Source organism: Drosophila mauritiana, chromosome 3L, assembly GCF_004382145.1.
Source record: "Drosophila mauritiana strain mau12 chromosome 3L, ASM438214v1, whole genome shotgun sequence".
NCBI lineage: Eukaryota > Metazoa > Arthropoda > Insecta > Diptera > Drosophilidae > Drosophila > Drosophila mauritiana.
In genome coordinates this window covers 3,016,787-3,036,624 of record NC_046669.1, presented here as the reverse complement: position 1 = coordinate 3,036,624, position 19,838 = coordinate 3,016,787, and the positions used below count along the sequence as shown (strand labels likewise).

The window sequence follows — 19,838 nt, the reverse complement described above, 5'->3', positions numbered from 1 at the left end:
GTCTCCGCTTAACGGTTTTTTGTAGTATTCTTCCAGGGCTGCGCCTGTTTTCCGGCATGCATTCAGTATTTAATTTCGGCGTATTTTTGAGCATTTATCTAAGCCACGAACGGGTATTCCCTAGCTCCGCGCACGGTCACACTGGTCCAGAACTCTTTGAAATGCGAAGTTTTTCGATCGGATAAATTTGGAATAGAAAAGGTGAACATCCGGTGCAGATCTAGTCTGAATGGAGCGTGCCTTCGCGTGACTGAAACCCTATTGGCCACGCCTACTGCCACGGGAAAATATGAAAAGCGAGTGAAAATCACAACAAACGCCAGGTGTAACTGGCAAACAAAGAGCAGAATGTTTCGAAAGGGCGGTGCAGTGCAGTGATACATACAAAAACAACGCCAACTAAATATATATATATATATGTATATGTACAACATGTGTGTGCGTGCTCGTTTTGAAATCGCTTAAAGAGAATTACTAGGGTTTAATAAATATCCATGTTTTCCATGGAGCCAAGAACTCCAATTAGGCCAAAAGGGCCACTGGAAGCTGGAAAAGTGGGGAATCCTCGTTGCACCAGCGACCTTAATTTTGTTGTTTTTTCTTTGTTCAACGAACTTTCCCATCGGTTTTGATTTATCTGTTAATATTACCCGAAATTCGACTGGAATTTTACACGATTTATCTCGAAAACACGGACAACCATTAGTTTTGTAAAACGAAGCCCAAGTCATTTTTATAAGTTGAACAAGCTGCACTCTTAGCTGTCCAAATTGGGTGTTTTATTGAAAGTCCAGCGACGTAATCCTCCGCTTCCCTTCCAGCATCCGTTGGGGGATACGAGCCTGAAACTGCCACCGATCGCTGGATCCTACGGCTAATTGGATTTGGACGCCCCGTCGCATCATCATCATCTTTCACGAGCCCGAGTCCAACAGCCAGCTTAATTGGCTTAGGCGGCGGTCGTCGATGTTGGTGAGTGTCCGTCGGCTCATTTATGCTGTTTATTTCAATTTACCCAGCCCGAGAAGCGAGTTATTCAATTTGCGGTGTCGAATTAGTGGGTATAGCGCCCTTCCTGTCTCGAAATTTATGCTCCACCCACCCTTCGCGCCCAGAAATCCCACCTGGCAGTGTGCATAATTAATACGCGGCACTGCACTAATTGCTCCATCCCAACAAAACACTCAAAAAAGGAACTCCCGCAGACATAGACACGCACCCGCAGATGTATATACACTATATATATATCGGTGTAGATATGTGCCACACATCCCTGACCTGAGATACACAAGTGCGTGTGGTGGAAACGACACCCAGCCGAGTGGAATCCGTGTATTTATAGAGTTTCGGGGTCTATTCTATCATTTCCCAGCCACACACTTTGCAGAACTCGGAAGCAGACTCTGAAAAAAGCCCCACGTTATAGTTTTAGCTTGAATAGGCAGAATTATAAATCTAATCCTTACAAAAAGGGGAAGCATTTGTAGATTTCATTCGAAATATGAACCCGAATTAGAGCCGAGAAAAAATAAACAATATAAATAAAAAGCTCAGATGACTTTCAACACTAAGCGAATAAAGTTAGAAAAACAATTAAAGCAAACCAAACATGATGATTCTAACCGACTAAGCGGTTTATAATGCAAAATTCTAAAATATTCTCAATTCCAAAAATAAACAAATGCAAATACGATAACGTTTTCAGAATGACAAGTCTGATTATAAATAATTAAATATAAAGCCACTTGTTCAAATAGCACTAATAAACAAGATATGTAGAATGCTAAATCCCAGCTGAAAGTTATAAACATAAGAACAAACACTGTACCAGTATTTATCTATATAAAAACACCGAGATAAGCGCAGAGTTCAGAATCATTAATCAAATACTCCAAACGCAAATGGAGAACTTATGACGCTGGTCTGCCTTCGAAATCCGAAGACAAACGGAAAATGAACACAAGTTCATCCAACGTTTACAATATGATAAGCGATTGGATAAGCTGGCAACAAATTTGCCAACCTTCATATCAGATTCGCTGAGCAAAGAAGCTGACTCAACTTCCAGATTCAAGATGATATAATGCATCTGCGAGCACGTGAGCATCTTTGGTTTCTGTCAGTGTACATGGCTTCCGTTTCTTCCTACTTCTCGATCGTCTGCACCTTTTTTTTATAACTTTTCAGTTAATTTCCGCCCCTTTTCTCCGACTTCCTTTGTTTGGATTCGTTCAGTTCAGTTCAGTTTTCATCTAAAGAAGTTTACTTTGTATCTGCTTGTGTGATTAGCCCATTTTTCTGCGCTTTTTATCGGGGAGTGAGTCAGTCACGAGAAACGAGTTTTTGCTTTGGCACGACTACACTCCATCGGCAGGGCAACCTGTTCTCTTGCGATGTCTTTCGCCTCGAACCGCCGTCCATGGACTCCACCTCCCCGCCGGCTGTTCCAAATTCGATGTGGATGTCACTTGGCGGAGGCGGTCCGAAATGAAAAGATGTAGATGCTGCAAAGTGTGTGTTCTCAATTCGGTCGCAAAGTTAGCTGCACTTTTCTGGGGAAAAGTTTATATTTATAAACTGATTAATCACACACATCCCACTTAGAATTTGAAGATGACTCTGGGTCATTGTGCCATCGTTGGTTATCTCTGATGTATACTCTTTCCTCGTAAATCAGGAAAGTTCAGTGCTGCTATATACTTTTTAAACAATCTTATTGGCATCCATTTCGTAGAACTCTCGGAATTCTTGAGAACAGCTTTACTTGATAATTGCAGGAATATGTTCAACTGTGACATTATAAGAAAACGTTTTCAATTTGACAACTGCTAGACCACTTATTATTCCAAGTTATCAGCAGTGGTCATTGCTGTCTTGGTCGTCATAAAACCTATTTATTCTAGTATACATTCCAATAATAACTGCAGACGATTTACGTTCATGGGATTTCTTTCAAATATTTATTTACCACTCAGCCATTTTTCTTCGGGACTGGCATTGATTGTGGCTCTTTATGGATGGGTTGGGGGGAATTGTTGTTATTAATGCAACCTTCACTTTGTATTTAATTCTTTTGTTTATACAAGCCATAAGCAACCGACGCTCAGGTACCGTCATTAAGTTCATCGTGTTCGGATTCCACTTTTTGCTGATTTAGCCGCCAGCGGATTTTGAAGTACCTTGCACTTGGCGTTTCCGCAGATACAGTGGCCACTCGTTCTATTGGTCCGTGTCTGTGACCCAATACGGGTATCGCCAAATAAGTTTGTTTGCTTAACTTTGTCAACTTTCTCTCGCTGGCGCAAAAACCAGTTGGATTCAATCAGCTGGCTTGGAACAGACAAGCCATTCAATTGCATGAAATGGATTGTTGCCTTTGTTGCGATCTGTTGTTGACTCATGTTACCTAAAAGGGAAATTGTATTGCGATATCAAATACCTACTGACGACAATGGGTATATTGAATTCGTAACAGCTCGTTAAAGCTTGAACAATCTGGTTTATTTTGATTCATTCTACGGCAGAGTTTGTTCTGCAAATTAACAGATTGCGAATTGTATACCTTTTATCGCTCTAGCTGTATTGTTATTTGTAAATAGACAGTAAAGTTGATTAATCTAGCAAGTTTATTAGAGTTGTGTCTGGATCTTGTTACTTTTAAAAGTCTAGATCATTTAAAAAAAACTTTACGACTCATGTTGTTGGCAATTTATAAGATTTGGATCCCAAATTCCGAGAATTGTGTACATTTTATTACCTGATTATTAGCATTACTTCGCATTGGCTTTATAGCCATTTTCCAAATAATAATAAAAATTCTATTGGTCATGCCCACTAGGAATTTTTCATTTAATTTAGTTGTTTACCTCCTGCATGCCATAGCAGGATTTTTATATTCAGGAAAGTTTGGAATTTTTCATATTAAATGATTTTGTGGGAAATATATGCATAGAAATTATTTAGAATGTGTTTTTATAATTTCGATTCTATAGAAAAACAGTTATAAAAACAAATGTTTAAACAAATGCAAATGTAAAAGCTATCGTATTTACTTAAAGCAGCTTTCCATAAAATTGCAGACTTTTTTTGGAAGCTTATTGTGTCCGATATTTGTTTGTACATATATTTAAACATTCTAAATATACAGTGTGGTTTATTATGCGCATTTTCCGCTGTGTAAAACTGAACTCTAACCGGAATTAAGGGCATTTTGCGTGTGGCCTTGCCGAGCGTTTGCCTGTTCCGCCCACTGTTCGAGGGAGTGCAGCATCCTTGCAGCCTCGCACTGCGCATGTTCCTGATGGCCATGATGTCCTCCCGCAAAGCCGAGGCTGCAAATTGTTTTGTTTTCTCTAAATTGCTGGGGAGACGCGACCTCTGGCTATGCTTGGGACTCAGCATCTGCGATTGTCCTGCGAGCTCCCTTCTAAGTGAGATTTTCGAGTAGGGGAATGGCAGCAAACTTCGGGCAGGAGCAGCTTCTGGTTCGCAGCCCGCAGCGTAGCGCGTGTCAAGGCCGTTCAAAGGCTGCCCCACCATGGGGGTATAGAGAATTTTCTGCACAGTAGCGGTGGCAACGCAGCAAATGGAGCATCAGTTTTCCAGCGCCTTTAGTTTGTTCCCAGCCAGACAACGCGGCGTATACGCAATCGACACCAAACACTCGTCGTTCGCTTGTTTTGGACAGCCATTAAGACCCTGTCAGCAGGTGCAGTCCGCAGAAACGTCTATTTTTACACAGCCATCAACACGTCTGGTAATCCAGCTCTTTCCGGAAAGTAAGCAGGGTATGCTCGTAAAGAAAAAGAGGGGCAACCTCGAGATAAGCAGGCGGCATTGCAGTGCTCCGAATGTGTATATAAATACGTATAGTGTTGCGACACTAAATTCTGTCGCTGTTTGGCGGCACAACGGGGCCAGGGCGCAAGGGCTAGGCTATAAAGCATAATGCCATGGAAAGCCACCGAGCCGAGGGGCAGACCCTTGGCCGCTTCCCTTGTCCACTCGCCCACAGAGTTCAATAAACTTGTCGATTTCTTTGTCCGTCTATGGCTGTTGTGGTGCAAAGACAGTCGATGAGTGTAACTGCTGCTTGTTGCTCTGTTGCTCGCCTCGATGGCCATAAATTTACAGTTGCCAGTGGCGGGTATCAAATGAGCACACTCATTCGTATTCTTGGATCTATGCTGGAAATATGAGCAGAGTTGATAGTGAGTAGGCAGTGCGATCGGAAAATGCAAGCTCCGTCAGCAAATTCCTTGTATAAAAAAATTTTAAATTATAAACGCAAATCATAAAGTGCCCTTGCCGACCAATATTGTTGTGCAGTCGTGTGTTCGTGTACTCAAATGTTTTAATTCCAAAATTCGCAGTACTTTTTATGGGTTTTATAAAGTTCTTAAAACGATCATATAAATGGTGAGGATGTGACTAGCATTTGAGTAATAAAGTATTGCAACATTTCCCGCGATGATAAAATGTTAATGCAAGTACATTTAAAAGTGTACATTTATTTGGCACATTATTGACATCAAATATTGATTAATTACCTGTGCTTTACAAAATCAAATGTGTTCATTTTTAATGTGATTTACACATTTAAACACTTTTCGAGTGGCGTCAACAAGATAACGCTTTAGATACGACATCGATAAGACTAGACTACAAAGTTCCTTATCTAATAATTTTAAATAAACAGGTCGCACAGACACTTCATTTCTTCCAACAAATGTACTTACAAAAACATACGTAAATATATTTATTTATGCGGTTAGGACTCTCACACATAGGAACCTTTGGCACAAGTTTGCTTTTGGCCGGCAACGTGTTCATGCCTCGATGGCGCAGTTGGCAGCGCGTAAGTCTCATAATCTTAAGGTCGTGAGTTCGAGCCTCACTCGGGGCATGTACATTTTTTGTTTTGTTTTTTATTTTGCCATTGCAAATATTGCAAATGTTTTGCCTATTTAGAATATTTCTTCAAGCTAGTAATTTGATAGTTGGGTAATTTTACAAGGCGACGCACGCAATGCTTCCGAGCATAGCTGGTGACTCATGATCTACGGCAAGTGCATTCAACCGACGCCAAAGGGACTTTCACCTCCCCGACAGAGAGATAACACCTGCCAACGGTGGGCAATGTGCCAAAGCCGAAGCTCAGTCCTTTGTATCGCCAGTGGCTTGCATTCTCGGGCAGCAAATGCCTCAGCCCATTGTCATCTTCTCGGCTTTTATTGACCTTAATTGATGTCAAGTGGATGTGAGATTGGCTCAGGGTGTGTGTTTGTGTGCGCGTTGCAATGTGGAACCAATCCTATCCAATGCCTGTGATGGGATTATGCCCCATTTGCCTGGACACACCAAGAAACAAATATATTTTATTGCCCCGGCCAAGCATTTCTTATTGGACGAGGACATGCTACTGCCACATTAGGGTGTGAGCTCTGCTCTGTCCTCGAATAGTCTAATTCATTCAGCTCTTTCTTTGTCTCACCCATTTCCATTTAAAAAAGGAGAGAAATTTAGATTAAAGATTAAGTGGATAGGTGTCACTTAAGAAGATAAACTTACAGGATAGCGCTTAAGGCTGAGATCATCATATGAGTGGCTGACAATAACGACTGGCTCTATCTTAAAACTAAACTCCTTAATTAATCTTTTATTCTATTTTTCTAATTGCAGGCCACTGACGTGTGAAATGGGTGTGGGCTACTACACCGAAGGGAACACGATTAAGAGCAGCAGCTCAGCACGTTAGTCAGTTTGAGGAAGCTTCTCCGAGACAAGAAGTCCTTCGAAATGCAGTCAACCATGGGCGAAGTAGCTGCCACGGTCGAGCCTCTGGCCGCGGTCAAGTCGAAGTCCATGCGATCCCGGAAGAGACGGCAGCGTCGTAGGCGACAGATAGCCTATCTGGCCATATGTGGATTAAGTGTAGCCATATTCGGCTTCGCATTGGCCACGCTGATCAGGCCCACAACCGCCCAGGCTGATGCAGATCCCGGGAGCTGGCGCAAGGGATATGTGGGCCATGGCACCACGCACGAACAGCTTGGCCAGCCCCATTGGCCACCAGTCGAGTACACCGTATACCGGCCGACGACCAACTACACAAAGGCACCACCACCTCCCACGTCGGCTATGAACCCCATTTTCAATTTTACACACTTTCTATATGACAAGGTTCTTTATAGGGATGAACCTATTCCGGAGGGTGAGTGACGCACATTGGCACATTGGATAAATAAAGGAAAAAACACTTACTTCTCTTAATATTGCAGGTTACATTGTGGTAAAGAATTCGGACACTTTGAGCTTGGGTCCCAAGGTGGAGGAGAACGACTGGCGGGATCTATTGGCCCATTATTGGATGGTTCTCATCTGGGTTTTTATTCTCGTGGTGCTCATTATAGTCATACCGTTCATTGCGTGAGTCTAAGGACCGTTGATTCAATTAACGTAGATAACCAATATTTGTTCACCACAGCGTTTGCTATTGCTGTTTCTGTTGCTGCCGACGATGTCGACAGGGATGTCCTCCGTGCACGAGCAAACAGGATGCTCAGCGGCGCTTCTGTTGTGGCATCTGTCTGTTGATCCTCATCATCGGACTGATGTAAGTGAAGGCACTTAACAAAGAAAAGCCATATTTGAAATGATCCGTCTTCTGCAGCTTTGGCATCATTATCGCCTTTGTGACCAACAAAATGATTGACAGCGGCTTTGCCGAGACATCCGAGACAATGAAGCGCGGCAGCGAGGACACTTGCACTTATCTGAAGGATGTAGCCGATCACGTTTACCATCTGATGATGTACAACTACGAAGAGATGGAGACTCATGTGCTTGATCAATTAACCCGTAAATACAATAATGGATATCAATCCTTTGATTAGCTATTTAACATTCATGATCTTTTTTAGACGCTCACCGGCACATATTTTTGGATCTCTCCGACACATCGGAGAGTAATTCCTTGGCAGAAATGGAGCGGGTTTTGGAGAACATGCCCGAGGCTCTGGAGCTGATGAGGCAAGTGGAGAAGATGGAGAAGGATCTGCGCTTCTATGGCTCCCAATTAAGAGATGGTAAGGACTTTTAAAAAAGTCAAACAGACCGCAGTAAATAACAAAACTTTTCATTTAACTTCAGGCGTCCGTGGCATTAAACGAGATGTCAACTTCGCAGTAGCCAATCTCTGTCAATTGCAGATGTGCCAGAAGTTCCTGATTAGCAGCAATATCGAACATATTGATTCCTCGCAGTGCCTGCACTTCGACAACGTATGACTGGAACTCAATTTGTAACAACAAAATTATTAACCCCATCTTATTCTAGCTCCCGAACACCAAAGAATTTGTAGAGGGAATGGAGAATATAGTTGCAAATGAGTATTACGCTATACCTCAACGGGGACTCTCGCGTCTGAAAAAGGTTAGCGACAAGGTGAAGACGCAACTGTCTTTCGTGGTACCTCCCATGATGCGGGACTTAACGAAGGGCAGGACGATCTTCCGAGAACAGGCGACTAGTGTTCGCAACATTGTGGAGGGAGTACTAAGTGATATCCATTTAAAAACTCTGCACTCGACCAAGTCATTTGAGGACGTCTACGAGCGGTTTGGCCATGATAGAAACGTTGTCAGCCTGATTGTGTGCTTGCTTATCCTTCTGGTAAGGCGGATCTTAATGATTCCAATCAAAAGTCTTAACTAGCGTATTCCCTTAAATTAGGTACTTTTTATTTTGATCTTTGCCCTACTGTGCGGTTGCTTTGGGCGCCGACGAACTGGATATGGTGATGAATGCTGCAGCAAGTCCACCGGAGCCACCTGCCTGCTTCTGTGAGTAGTTTTAACCGTATTCAGTTCAGCTTATTGATTCATTATTATGCTTACTTCTTTTAGAGCCATACTGCTGATATTCTGCGTTTTCTCCTTCATCGCACTGGTTGGACTTTTCTACTTTATGCTGGGCATGGTAACCTACCAGGGTGCCTGTGCACCACTGAGAGATCAGGAGAACAACACATTGTTCCGGCAACTGGACGCGTCTATAGATCTGAATCACTATTTGCCGCCATCTGAAACTAACAAGGAAGCGGTGCAACCACTAAAAATGTCGAGTGCAATCAGGGCTTGCCACGCCAATCAGACCATTTTCGAGATGATGCGTCAGCATAACATATATGACATTAATGATCTGTCGCGCATAAAGGTGATGTCACACTCACAGGACAATACAGATTCGATCAAGGTCTTCGACGAGGATTTGTCCACCGTGGTACTCCTGACGAAGGAAGAACGTGACGAGTTAAACACAGCGGGCGAGAGCAAGCTTGCGAAGTACCATAGCTCCCTGTACATGCCAAGTCTGTGCACCCAGTTCACGCCCATGAACCTGAACGCCCTGTCCGAGCAGCTGTACAAGCTATCCAACGATCTGGAGTATCCGGCATACGGGTGGGCCAAGGTGTCATTCTGGAATGAGGGCCTCAACACCAAGGCCTTCTATCGCAATTTCGTACCGAAGCTTACGAGCATCGTAGAGAAGATGAAGGCCAATCTAAAGAAGATCGACGAGTTAATTTCGTACGAGAACCACGACTTTACCAATACAATCAAAATTCTCACTGCCACGGCCGTCAACTCTGAACAGTTCATCCAAACGCGCGGCAAGGACTACATCAACACCCTAGGAGGCAATCTGACGAAGTCCATTGACCAGATGATAGACGACTACATAGATATGATTATAAAGGAAGCCAACGAAAGTGTGGGTCATTGTGCACCCCTGTCGTACATATATTATCGTGGAGTCGATTTGATTTGCCACCGTATCGTGGATCCCATTGTGAGTTATAAGTTCTTAACAATGAAAAGGTTCCAAATTTAATGCAAATCATTTTTGCAGAATGGATTCTGGGTAGGCATACTGCTGTGCGCCCTGCTCTTCCTGCCCATCCTCTTCGTGGCCCACCGCCTGATGTGCCTCTACAAGAAAATCTATCCTTACCTGGCTACCGTAGGAGCCGCTGGAGTGGTCGAGGGCGGGTGAGTTAACTTCTTTGAACTACTAATAGCTTTCAGGCATCCCCGCTAAACCGCCTAACCCAAAGCTGTCCCATTTGCACGGGTGCTCCGTATGTGCCACCGCCTATAGTCACCTGCTCCGGCGGGCAGCAGGCTTATTGCGGCTGCCCCTCGGGGGCACCCACCCGCGGTGACGGTGGTGAAGATGCAATCCAAGCTGACGAAGCACGTGCAGTTTCCTGGGACGAGATTGAGGTGACCTTAAAGAAGTCAGATCGTGATCTCTCCGCCAGCAAAAGCAAGACAGACTAACACCTTGGGTTGGATTCCATTTTACCAAATTAACTTTCAGTATTTGTTTTATAAATGTATGCATGTACCGAAAAAAAAAATTCAGAGTTTGCACCATAACTAAGTCGTCCACATTGTTCTCATTTCACCGCTAACCCCGAATCATGCCGCCCACAGAAGCGACTATCTGTACGATGCTTATAGTGAACGTGATCGTGAACATGTACCATTGGCTAAGTAAGCTATCATCCAGTCACCTCTTTCTTTTCTGGCTAGCACATTTGCTAATCCTAAGTCCTACTGTCCCATTGCATCTCCTCTTTCAGCGTTCCCAAGAAGCGTCGCAAGGCCTACGAGCGGCGACGTGAGCAGCAGGATTACTTCGAGGACGCCTCGCCCAGCGTTTCGCGGGGCAACCGGTCTGGCGGAGACCGTGGTGGCGGCGGAGGCGATGGAGCTCCTGGCAGCAGCAGCATGCGTTACAACGACATGGCGCCAACGTAAGTGATACTCCTCCACCACCCAGCGAATCCCTCTCCTGCTTTTAAGCTCTTGCTAATAGACTTTCCTATCATGATAATTGGTATAAGTAAAATATAATGTAACAAATATTTGATTATTACGAAAGTCTTTAGCAAATCCCCCAGTTTAATCTTACAATAGTTAATGCCTTGCAGCTGCCTATTATTGACAATTAATTAGCTAAACCGCACTGGATATCGATCCAGTTTCCCTTGATTGTTTAGACCGCTGCTAAATCGCTATATAACGCTAATTTTTAATTTTGTTTAATTTAGCGCCAAAGGTGTGACCAATGGCACTCGGCCAAAGGCATTGGCGGCAGATGGTTTCTTTTAGGCATGGCCCGAATGCTAAGCGGTTTTGGTTTCTGCTCGGTAATGTGCCTTTTGAAAGACTCGATCGTTGTGCTTTCCCGACAGCCTCGATTAGAGTACACTTCCGACTGTTTGTGAAGAGACTGAAGACCCCAATCGAAAATTTGCTTAGTTCCCTCTGTTTATTAATTTGTTCGTTTTTTCCGACTTGCTAAATGTAGTAAACAAACCTCTACGCATTTACTAGTGTTCATTTCTTAAACCGCTTCAGTAAACAGTTTATTTTCTTAGAAACTTTTAATTCTATTCTGCAAACACTCAGTCTCAAGTCGGTGAACATTTAAATGTTTGTGTATTGAATTCATATTGCTTATTGGATAAGCTTGCGACATTGCTGCTCCGAAGTTAAAGACACTTCTGGACACAATCCCTTAGCAGACAAGCCCACAGCTCATTACTCAAAGCTTATCCTCCCAGTAAGTCCACCGGTGGCCTCCCGCTGGTAAATGCCCGCTTTTTCATGACCAAGAGCCACTAACTCCGTATCGGGCTTCGATCTATGTTGACCAACTAATCTGATTAATCGCAGCTACTGCGCCCTCCTGTGTTTCTGTTTCTTTTCTGTGTTGTGCGTGAGTGGTCGCACTATAAATATTTAATACGCCCTGCATATTTCGCATGGACTAATTCGATTTAATTGCAATCCACAGGCACTGGGACCACGAGCCACCACGATACCACAATCCCCCAGCTGCGCCGCCATCCTCGGAGTACGAGCGTCCGCCGCCCTACTACTATCCGGGTGCCTCCGAGCAGGATTAGACGGACGGAGGCGGTTTGTTCGAGAGGTGGCAACATGGATGATTTTATTTTGAACCCACACGCCCACGGCCCCCTTTTCCCATATATACCCCCTACTGAGACTGTACTTTTAGTTAAAGGCCTATACAAAAAATAACTGAAATTATATAATTTAATTAAGTAGTATCGTAGCATCACGTGTGTTATCACTTTGGCCCGGCCAGGAGATCTGCCATTGACCTGGAAGCCGGAGAATAACGAACGCATAGTTAAAATTAAGTGCGGGCCGAAGCAAGAAAGCAAATACGAAAATTCTCAAACACCCATTTATAGTTACTTTAAAAAATGTTGCCAAAAGACGAGCACGATGTGACGGACGAATGCGGCGGGGATTGTCCCAGCCGAAGCATTTAATGAACCCTGGAGTCCGGAGACTCTGGGCCAGAGGGCCGAGCGGCAGGCGTCGGATCTGATGAGTCCCTTGAAGAAGTTGGCCATTCGCCGGGTCGCACGGCCGCAGAAGCTTTAAGGAATCTCATAATTTTATTATGCACACACTCAGAGCAGGCGAGACATACCCAAAAATGAAAACAAAACAAAATGAAACGAAAAGAAATCAATATCTAGCAAGCAACTACATAAATATTAACCGATCAAAAACTTTATGGAATCTGTAAACTTCCCGGAAATCAAAATCGCGGTAAAGAAAATATGATCCAAAATACCAAAACTGCCATTTTAATTTAGAAAAGAGCAGAGCACAGAGTTTGGAGTTATTCAAAGCATTTAATGTATTTATTTTAGAAACAATACACAATACTACACTCTTCCTTAAAACCGACAAATTGTGCATTCGGACACTGATAAACCAATCAAATAAAACCCCTAATCAGATACAAATACTTTAAAGTAACACGTATTTTAACACGTTGTCATAGTTTAGTAAGAGAAAACCAAAACAACAGCAAAACAAACCCCTAAGCATTTAAACGTTTCCAATTGTATTGTCTAGGAACTAAGGGCAAGCTGTAAGTTTCCAGAAACCTATAAACAACACCATACACAAATATACTGACTTGCGAGCATATTGTACGGATAACACAATTACATAATTTTTAGTATTATTATACAAGTAAGATGTATGTTGTATTTTACATTTGACGTACATTAAATGATTTCCGCTTAAGTCAAGTAACCATGTATCAATATTGCCCAGCGCAAGTAAAGATTATCGAATAAGACCCCGGAAAATACAAAACACAAGAAACCAACCCAGTTGCCAGTCAATCATCGAGCTCCGTTGATGGTTGTCTCTGTCGTTTGCAAAATTTTGTCAATAAACTTCAAGTGGTTTTATGTACGAATAAGCGAGTAGCAAAAATAATTGTTCTTGGAAGGATTGTTCTTGGTCGGATCAACAGTTCACCTTGTTCTTACCAAAGCAATCTTGAATTTCATAATCAATCCTATCTATAAATAATATATCCAAAAAGAATGGAACTAAAAGTTACTATGTGGATCTGGATCATAGCCTTTCGGCTCCATGTCGTTAAATCCCAGACCAATCAAACCCTCCATTCCACTTCTAAGTTGATCGACCACGGATCATTGGTCAGGTTTCGGAGGTTTAGCCCTCAAAATAGGTATGCAGAACCAGAAAGCAGATCGAAAGACAATCAGAACGATGGGGATGCGGATTCTGTGTGTCCAATCACATATTTATCCCACGGTTTTACTGGATTCGTGATCTCAGACGACAAGGAAGTTCCTAAAGGATATATATCCAAAGATCGGAATGACATTGGATCCAAGGTACAGGAAGACGACTGGGAGGCGTATTTGGCATCCCAGAAAGGCCTGAAGATATTAGTCCTTCTACTGGTTCTTCTGTTTCTGCTGATACCCATCCTTGGGTGAGAGCTGCTTGATATTTGGAGAGATTATATTCAGCGAACTGATTCCCATTAGGCTACTCTATGCCTGCTGCAGTGCGAGCTGCCAAATGAACCAAAGGTCGAGTAGAGGATGCCGCTACTGCTGTGGCATTCTATTGGCCATTTTGGCATTGTTGATGCTGTGAGTATATAGGATATGTTTTACCATAGTGCGATTATTGATTTATTCTTAGTTTGTTTCTCATTCTTGCCATATTGGCGGCCACTCAGCTGAATATTAACTTGAAGAACCTTAAAGCGTCCGGTTGTTATCCCAGTAACTCCAGCCAATCAAATGCGGACTACATATTTCAAAAAGCATCCGAACGTTTGCGTCATCTTTATGTCATCAACTACGATCAGAAAGTAAAAAGGATCAAGAGTGCTCTCAACCAAGAACCCAGTATTAAATATCCCAATAGGGAGCTGGAAGTTCATGCTAAATCCATTGAAAGGCTGATCGAGGTACTGCGTAATATGCGAAGGATCAAGCCAGTTATGCTAAGGATCAAGAATAAGTTGCTCGATGCCCGCCGTTTGGCCGCTCAGTTCCGGGATGGTGAGGATTTTATTCCATTCATAACTGGTAATTTAACAGACAATCCTCATTAGCGTTACGTGGGGTGAAACGCGATCTCATGGTGATTCTAACCTCGGAATGCACGCAAAGGGAGTGCCAAGATTTCTACCGAGCGAATGAGATCATGATGCTGGACATGGGGTGTTTGCATTACGATAGTGTAAGGGGATCAGTTTATTCATTTAAAAAAAAAAACTAATACCGGTTTATACCACCCTTAAGTTACCCGAATTTCAACGGCTTCTTGAATCTGTTCAGGAAGTACAAGACAGCAAGTTTATAGACTACCCACTACAAGCAGTTGATCAATTGCGACGGATCTCTAGGGCAATAAAAGATCTCATGAGTGACATATTAGACTCCATCAATAACGACCTGAACAAAGGAGGTAAGGTGAAACATTTTTAAAGATTACTTAAAGCATGATAATCTCCTTAGCTAAGAAGCTGAAAGAGAGGTACGAAGCATCCTTGAAAGTCTTGCGACAAGTGGTTGAGGAGATGAAGAAGGATACGCCGTTGGTGGTCAAGCCCAATCCTAGATCTAGATCTACTCCAGCCGCTGACTTGCGTAGAAAGCTCGGATCCTCGTGGTTCGGAACTACGTTGGGATTAATTGTGTTATTAATGATGGTGCCCCTTCTTCTGCTTTTTGGTCTTCTGATTGCTTTGTTCAGTCCAAAAGTAGCCAGTTGGCTTCTCTGTGCCGTTTTGGTTGCTCTTTTCATCCTGTTTTCCGTGGGAGTTATCCTGGTGCTCTTCTACCTGGTTCACGGCGCTTTGATGTATCAATCCTTTTGCTCTAGGTGTGCTTTACCATTTCGCAAAACATTTGTGCGATTCCAAACTAAAGTTCATTATTATTAATAGGAAATCCCCACAGCCGGTAGACAACAAATCTATTAATCTCAATAGGTTTCTCCCTGAAAACGTAACCACCTTTCGATCCATGCCCATGGTAAGAACCTCAGAAATTCTGCAGAGCTGTGTGCGCAACGAAAGTTTGTACAATGTGCTGGGTATCAAGGAGATCTATGATCCATATGGCTTTCGCGATGATGTGATGATCGACGTTCTTAAGTCCCTTGAGAAAAGGGAGAACACTTCGTTGCCCGGCGGACTAAAAGAAATTCATCCCGATGCAGAGGAAGCTGCCAAAAAGTTATTGACCGGAAACTTGTCTACATACGACATAAAGGACTATAGAAAATATATTTGCCCCCAATTAGTTCCAGAACCCAATCCAGGTGCTTTGGACGAGTTGAGCAAAAAACTGGAAAGCCTGGCAAACAAGGTGGAACCGGGAGTCACTATGAAAAACCAGGCGATTCATCTGCGAGCATATCAAAAACACTTGGGTGTACCTTTGGCAGCGATTGTCAAGCGACTGATAAAGCGACTAAAGCAAATGGATTGGCTCTTATCAGGCGGCTACGGTAGCTTTGTCAAGTACCTACATCATCTGCTGGACAAGATTAAGCAAGGTGATGACTTATTGCGGCGAGATTCCAAAAAGGAAGACGACGAGGTGGTCCGTAATATCAGTAAATTAGTGAAAGCCGGGCTGGATGATTACGTTCGAGTGGTCGAGGAGCCGACCAAAGAGGACATGGAGAGCTGTGAACCCCTCACCCGAGAGGATGGTGAAGCCATGGTTGAGTACGCCGACCTCTGCAATCGGATTGCTAAGCCAATGGTAAGTAAAGAGGTGATTCCCCGATTGCCGTACACTTTTAATTGAGCAAATAATCAAACAAGTTTGCATAAACCTAATGGTGAATCAATATTTATTTTAGTATAGTATAAGTAATCAAAGAAACCCATGAAAATGTATAGCTTATTTATTTTATTTTCATCCCATAGAATGCTATTTGGTTTTGGCTCTTACTGTTTTCCTCGCTTCTCCTGCCCACCATCTGCTGCACCCACTTTTTAAGAAGTAGTTTGAATTCTTTAAAACATTATTCGGAGGTTACAGTAGTTTCCTATGGAGAAGGCAACTTTGTGGCTCCTGGTATATTGCCCTTGGGTATGCCACAATGCCAATGCTACAGGTACCTCCCCGTTTCAGCGGAGACCAATGTGGACTATCTGGAGGGCATGGAAGACTACTATGTGGATCAAGTAAAGCGCAAGAGGGAGTGATTTTCCTATTGCTAAATTTGACAATAGTTCATTATTTCTGTAGAATTTTCACTCGAAAAATATATGTATCAAGTTTAGTTTTCAATTGGAAAATTTATGTATCAAGTTAGGAACACCACATCTTAGAATCCAAAGTCATTCATTTTATACGTTTTCTAGACACATAGTGTTACTAGTTTTAAATGTAGCAATAGAAATCGAAATAAATAATGAAGTGGCTATGCTGGAAGTCGTTTGGTTGCCCCATGCCCAACATCCTGCCTAATTCATTGTCCTGGACAGATGATATGACCACCATAAGTATGCTTAACGAAAGTCGGGAATCGGTGGATGGGTCGATTGGATGCTGCTCCATTGACTGGCTTATGCAGCTCCAACAACCCTCGTGTCCGCTGGTGAGGCTATTGATACTCGGATTGTTAGCGTTGCCAGTTTATAATGCTATATTGATTGCGGTGGGGTGAGTTTCTAATTTTAAAAGAAATAACGATCTTAGTGAATCCTTCCCAGATGGCGTCTACACTGCAGTGTTTCTAGCAGTGCCGAGCGTTTGGTGGTGGACAGCCAAGGGTACAGACCTGTCAAGCGCCAAGCTCCTTCACCACCACTAGCTCCCAAGCCACCGCCGCGTCTTCGTCGACATAAAGCCACCGAAACTCCATCTTCTTCGAGTCTGGTATTATGGTATCAAAATCCCCATCTCAGTCAAGAGAATCCCTTTGATGAGGACGACAACTACAAAGACCTCAGGGAGAATTTGAAAATGGTGCTAGGTGGCTTGCAGAATGCTCCTCTGCCTCTTCCGCCACAAACGCCCATCTTTGTCCCCCCTCTTGTTGAGCCCTTAACGCCGTCGGAATCACTGACTCCAAGTGAATCCCCCAGAAGAGAGAACCAAAAGCAACGCTCCAAAGTTTTATCAGGTATCCTTAAGCATCTGGGCATAAACTCTATTCGGAAGAGATGGAAAACACACGCCAGTCGGAAGAAAATCACGACTTCAGCAAGCAGCGCTTCCTTATCTAATTCCTCGTGCATTGGTAACAGCTCCTTCTATGTCTATTAAACCAAAATCTGCTCAACTTCGAGAGCTCACCTATCAACAAATCAGCGCCCTATTCAGTGGGAAACTGTGCGATTATATTTTGTTACGATTAAAAGCGTGCTGAGGTCAACCTTGTTGGCCCGGCCCATTAAGGCCTTGAATCTGCGGTAGCTTTATTAGAACACATCCGGCATCATAGTTCCAAAGCGGTGGCCGACAAAAGACTTAAACGACAAACCTTGTTCTCTCATCAATCTTTTGGCGGCAACCGACAAAAATAATATAAACACCAAAACAAAAGTAAAACAAACAAAAGGCAAATAAGCCCAACTACGGTGAGCTTGCTCGTTCGCCGATGACTGGCTGATTAAGGGGCAGCGAAAGCAGATCGCTATCGTCACTACCGTTTCAGCCTCACTTCGAGCTCCTCCTCCACCAGGCAAGCATCCAAGTGCAGCTCCATCATTGTCTGGGCCACAATAGCAGGAAGGAAAAGTCAAAGAGCACGGGAAAAAACAAGGTGCTATTTGGAGCACTGAAACTCGGATGCTCTGCACATCATAAAGACTCAGAGGAGTGGGATTGGGTTGGGCCTTTTGGGTGATCACAAACCCAAATGGATTAAAATTAAGGTATTCGTGGAATCTCTATTTCAAACTAAGTTATTGGGGTATTAAGCAGAAGTCTGGGGATTACACACTTTATTGGGGTACAGCAAAAAATGAAATTTATTCTTTGAGACAATTCTTGCTTATTTCTTCTAAATGGAAGTAATCCATAAAGAGATTAGTTCTATAAATAAATTGACAGCAAATCATTTTGAAATCACCTTGAATTCATTTTGTTTAAAACGAATTAAACACTTTAAACTTTCCTTTTGCCAACACTTGAAAAAATCATTTAAAATAATAATCAACAGAATATATATGCAACCATCTTCGAAGGACGGAAATAACCTGCTTCGGAAAGGGCAGATCACCCTCGAAAATTACAACGCAAAATGAGCGGCCGACTCCCAGACGAGTTTTTGTTCTTCCGCAGCCGAGTGAGATGATGACCAGGGCACCCCGATGGTGCGATTCCAGTCGATCTGATGGTAACTAAGAGTGAACAAAATAAAAATAAACGAGACAAGGCCCCCCAGGCAAGGCCATTGAAAAGTGAAAAGCCGCTGGTGGACGGCATATGTTTTTCATAATTTGTAGCTAAAAATTAAATCACGTTTCTTATCAGCGATGTGATGCGATTGTGAGTGCCTTTCTTTTTCAACAATTACCAAAATCATAAAGGCAGCCAACGAAATTACCTACAACGAAATTTCACTTTCAGTTTGTACAACTGTGTTTGTGCTTGTGTTTACGAAAACAAAAGACTTAAGGCACGAACTTGCTGGAGTGAAGGTTAAGTCGTTCGATTTGATATTCAATCGGTATAACGAATTCGAAAGCCATGCCAATGCACTCGTCGAAAAGGTCCCACCTGAACCGCATAGATAATAGGTATTTGGCATTCGAATAGATTCCTTCTTCCTGGCTCTCGCTTTTTGGCTTTCGGTTTTATGTACTTTTGTGCATCCGATGTGAAACCTGGCCCCCTTGCGAAACAGAGCATCGTATGGAAGAGTTTTCTTGGGGAAAACTGGCACACAGAATTGCAAAAAGCAAAAGCCGCTGCAAACATCAAATGGCAAATGGCACGCAATGGAATGGGCATAAAAATGCACGCAATTAAGTCGGCCAAATGATTTACAGTGAAAGGCGGTGAAATTTATGGCATGCAAAGCGTGAGAAGACAATTCAGACGATCAAAAGATCTCCAGGAACTGTAAGACCAGAACATTGGAAAAAAACCGACTCCAATGTGGGGACTTTCGCTTTCATTGGAGCGCAATTTGTCGACGCTGGCTCGTTGATTGGAGGAAGGGGGTGTGGCCAGGTCAGGGATTGGAGTTGAAATTGGACGGGGTCCGCTTATGAAACCCCTTCACAGAAACCTATATGCTAATTAACCCCGGCTGCCTCCTGCTTTCTATCGTGTGAAACGTCAGCCAAGTGTTATGCGCAGCGTATTTTGTAAATCATATTTCGAATTTGCATTTAACGCAGTCTCAGATGGAGATGGAAATGGAGATGGGGATGAGGATCAGGTCGGAGACATTTGGCTGACGGCTCTGGCC

The 19,838-nt window shown here is 43.2% G+C and overlaps 3 protein-coding genes and 1 non-coding gene across 8 annotated transcripts; all 4 read left to right on the top strand.

Annotated features, from left to right (window-relative positions):
• The first annotated feature begins 105 nt into the window (after positions 1-105).
• On the top strand, positions 106-13,319 carry LOC117139230 (prominin-like protein). 4 transcript variants are annotated; one of them, XM_033301431.1, is made up of 15 exons: positions 107-201; positions 822-972; positions 6,682-7,213; positions 7,281-7,428; positions 7,487-7,615; positions 7,673-7,860; positions 7,923-8,087; positions 8,152-8,282; positions 8,338-8,673; positions 8,734-8,843; positions 8,907-9,852; positions 9,913-10,052; positions 10,500-10,559; positions 10,649-10,822; positions 11,869-13,319. In XM_033301431.1, exons 3-15 carry the CDS (start codon positions 6,799-6,801, stop codon positions 11,978-11,980), a joined length of 3,054 nt encoding a protein of 1,017 aa, XP_033157322.1. In that variant the 5' UTR covers positions 107-201; positions 822-972; positions 6,682-6,798; the 3' UTR covers positions 11,981-13,319. The 4 variants fall into 4 exon arrangements, with proteins under 4 accessions (XP_033157325.1, XP_033157322.1, XP_033157324.1 ...); XM_033301433.1 differs by lacking the exon at positions 10,500-10,559; XM_033301432.1 differs by lacking the exon at positions 822-972 and having other exon boundaries at positions 136-201.
• Trnam-cau lies at positions 5,833-5,905 on the top strand. The gene has a single exon. It is a non-coding gene; the product is annotated as a tRNA-Met (tRNA).
• Positions 13,320-13,430: 111 nt separating the features above from the next.
• Positions 13,431-16,638, top strand: LOC117139231 (prominin-like protein). Of its 2 annotated transcripts, XM_033301436.1 has the most exons (8): positions 13,431-13,872; positions 13,928-14,035; positions 14,088-14,452; positions 14,506-14,633; positions 14,696-14,861; positions 14,912-15,278; positions 15,343-16,168; positions 16,336-16,638. In XM_033301436.1, exons 1-8 carry the CDS (start codon positions 13,454-13,456, stop codon positions 16,615-16,617), a joined length of 2,661 nt encoding a protein of 886 aa, XP_033157327.1. In that variant the 5' UTR covers positions 13,431-13,453; the 3' UTR covers positions 16,618-16,638. The 2 variants fall into 2 exon arrangements, with proteins under 2 accessions (XP_033157327.1, XP_033157326.1); XM_033301435.1 differs by lacking the exon at positions 13,431-13,872 and having other exon boundaries at positions 13,933-14,035; positions 14,125-14,452.
• A 71-nt stretch (positions 16,639-16,709) lies between these two features.
• Positions 16,710-17,823, top strand: LOC117139232. Its single transcript, XM_033301437.1, has 2 exons — positions 16,710-17,077; positions 17,128-17,823. Exons 1-2 carry the CDS (start codon positions 16,827-16,829, stop codon positions 17,681-17,683), a joined length of 807 nt encoding a protein of 268 aa, XP_033157328.1. The 5' UTR covers positions 16,710-16,826; the 3' UTR covers positions 17,684-17,823.
• The last annotated feature ends 2,015 nt before the right edge of the window (positions 17,824-19,838 follow it).